Raw genomic sequence first — 1,939 nt, 5'->3', positions numbered from 1 at the left:
ATTATAACCCGCAAGTTTTTTACTTGAACCGAACCCGACCCAAACCCGAGAATGACCCGACTTAATTATAACCCGCAAATTATTGACTTGAATAGAACCCGACTCAAACCCGATAATGACCCAACTTGGAAATGACCCGCAAATTATTGACTTGAACCGAACCCTACTCAAACCCAATAATGACCCGACCTGATTATAACCCGAAAATAATTGACTTGAACCGAACCCGACTCGAACCCGAACATGACCTTAACTCATTTAAACCCGTAAAAACCCGAATTTAACCCAACTTGTTTTTCACCCGACCCGAATGTAACCCGACCTTTTATTGACCCGACCTAAACCCGACCCGAACCCTAAAAGATGTATGACCCGACGTGACCCGACTCAAGCATGACCCAACCCGAACCCGACCCACATAGGTCATGACATTAACCCGTATTGACCCGACCCGAGATGACCCGACCCACACAAACCCGACTCAAACCCGACCCATTTACCCGAATTGACAGCTCTAGGTAGGGGAAGAGAAAATTTTAGATCTAAACAATCCCAAGATCTAACCAAGCTATGATACCATGTCAGATAATATAAACTCCTTAATTAGAGTGATTTCCATTGATCAATATTTATAGGTTACAATCAGAAACCTAATTATATTAGGTAATAATCTTATACAAAATATATCCTAAACCTAGGATGAGAATATTCTAGGGATATTCATCTCTATCAGTTTTAATGTGTATATAATATTTATGTTTTAGAGTTTACCCAAGACAATATATGCTCAATCGCTCAAGAATTCTAATTAAGGGGGCATTTGGTGCAATTATTGGAAACCGAATGAAAAAGAAACAAATAAGAGAGTTTATTAGTGAGTGTTAAAGGAAGAGAAAAAGATAGAGATGTATGTGATGAGGAGAGATGGTTAAACATGAGTCCTCTGAGGGGGCCTGTGATTTAATTGAACAATGGAAGGGAATGCAAGCTGATATGGTGTGGTGCGTGGAGTGTATCTCATGTGGGGAATTTGGCAGGACCGTAATCTCAAGGTTTTCCAAAACTCCAGCACTCCTAATAATATTCTCATTACTCGTGTTTTGAGATGGGTTGAGGAAACGAATAAATATGCCAATGCTATCTACAAGTCCCCTGCTAGCTCTCATCAGCCCAGCCCTGCAGTTTGGTCTCCCCCCTGCTGGATTCATCAAAATCAACACAGATGCGTCCCTGGCAGAAGAGGGTTGGGTGGGTTTAGGCATTTTAGCTTGTAATTCGAAAGGTGAAGTGGTGTTTGCTGCAACACGACGACTAAGGGCATGGTGGCAGGTGGAAATTGCTGAAGCGAAAGCTATCATTATGGCTCTCAGGTTGGGACGTAAGTATGGTTGTGATAAAGTGGTTATTGAATCGGACTGCCAGCTAATTATCAACAAACTGTCGAAGGGGGCTGCGTTTAATACTGATCTTGATTCTGTTCTTTGTGATGCTATGTACCAGAGTTCTCTGTTCTCTAGTCTTCAATGGCAGCACATCAAACGTGATGGAAATATGGTTGCTCACAATTTGGCCAAAATACTTTCATTTGGTGTAGAGCAGATTTGGGAAAATTGTATTCCCCCCATTGTAGCTTCATTTGTACTCATGGATACTTTGATTAATGAGTAATTTGTTTGCTCTCCCTCAAAAAAAAAAAAATGTGATGAGGAGAGAGATATTAACAATTGACAAGTTAAAAAGGAAAGAAGATATTTGTAGCACATAATGTTTAACATAGTAAATGCTGTACATAATAAGAAATAAAAGTAGTATGCAAAATTTTGTAAGATTATCTATCAATACTTATTTTCAACAAAATTGACTTTTTGTAGTTTTATTTTTTATTTTTTATTTTTTTATTTTTTGTTCCACCCAGTCACTCTTTGGACTAATCCGAATT

The 1,939-nt window shown here is 39.1% G+C and overlaps 1 protein-coding gene across 1 annotated transcript; it reads left to right on the top strand.

The window, feature by feature from the left end:
- The first annotated feature begins 1,128 nt into the window (after positions 1 to 1,128).
- On the top strand, positions 1,129 to 1,668 carry LOC145616839 (uncharacterized). Its single transcript, XM_081671563.1, has one exon. The coding sequence runs from the start codon at positions 1,129 to 1,131 to the stop codon at positions 1,666 to 1,668; it is 540 nt and encodes a 179-aa protein (XP_081527689.1).
- The last annotated feature ends 271 nt before the right edge of the window (positions 1,669 to 1,939 follow it).

The sequence above is a fragment of the Chenopodium album genome, chromosome 26 (assembly GCF_948465745.1).
Source record: "Chenopodium album chromosome 26, dcCheAlbu1.1, whole genome shotgun sequence".
Taxonomy (NCBI): Eukaryota; Viridiplantae; Streptophyta; class Magnoliopsida; order Caryophyllales; family Amaranthaceae; genus Chenopodium; species Chenopodium album.
The sequence above is the reverse complement of the archived record's forward strand: the minus strand, read 5'-3'. Positions and strand labels throughout refer to the sequence as shown.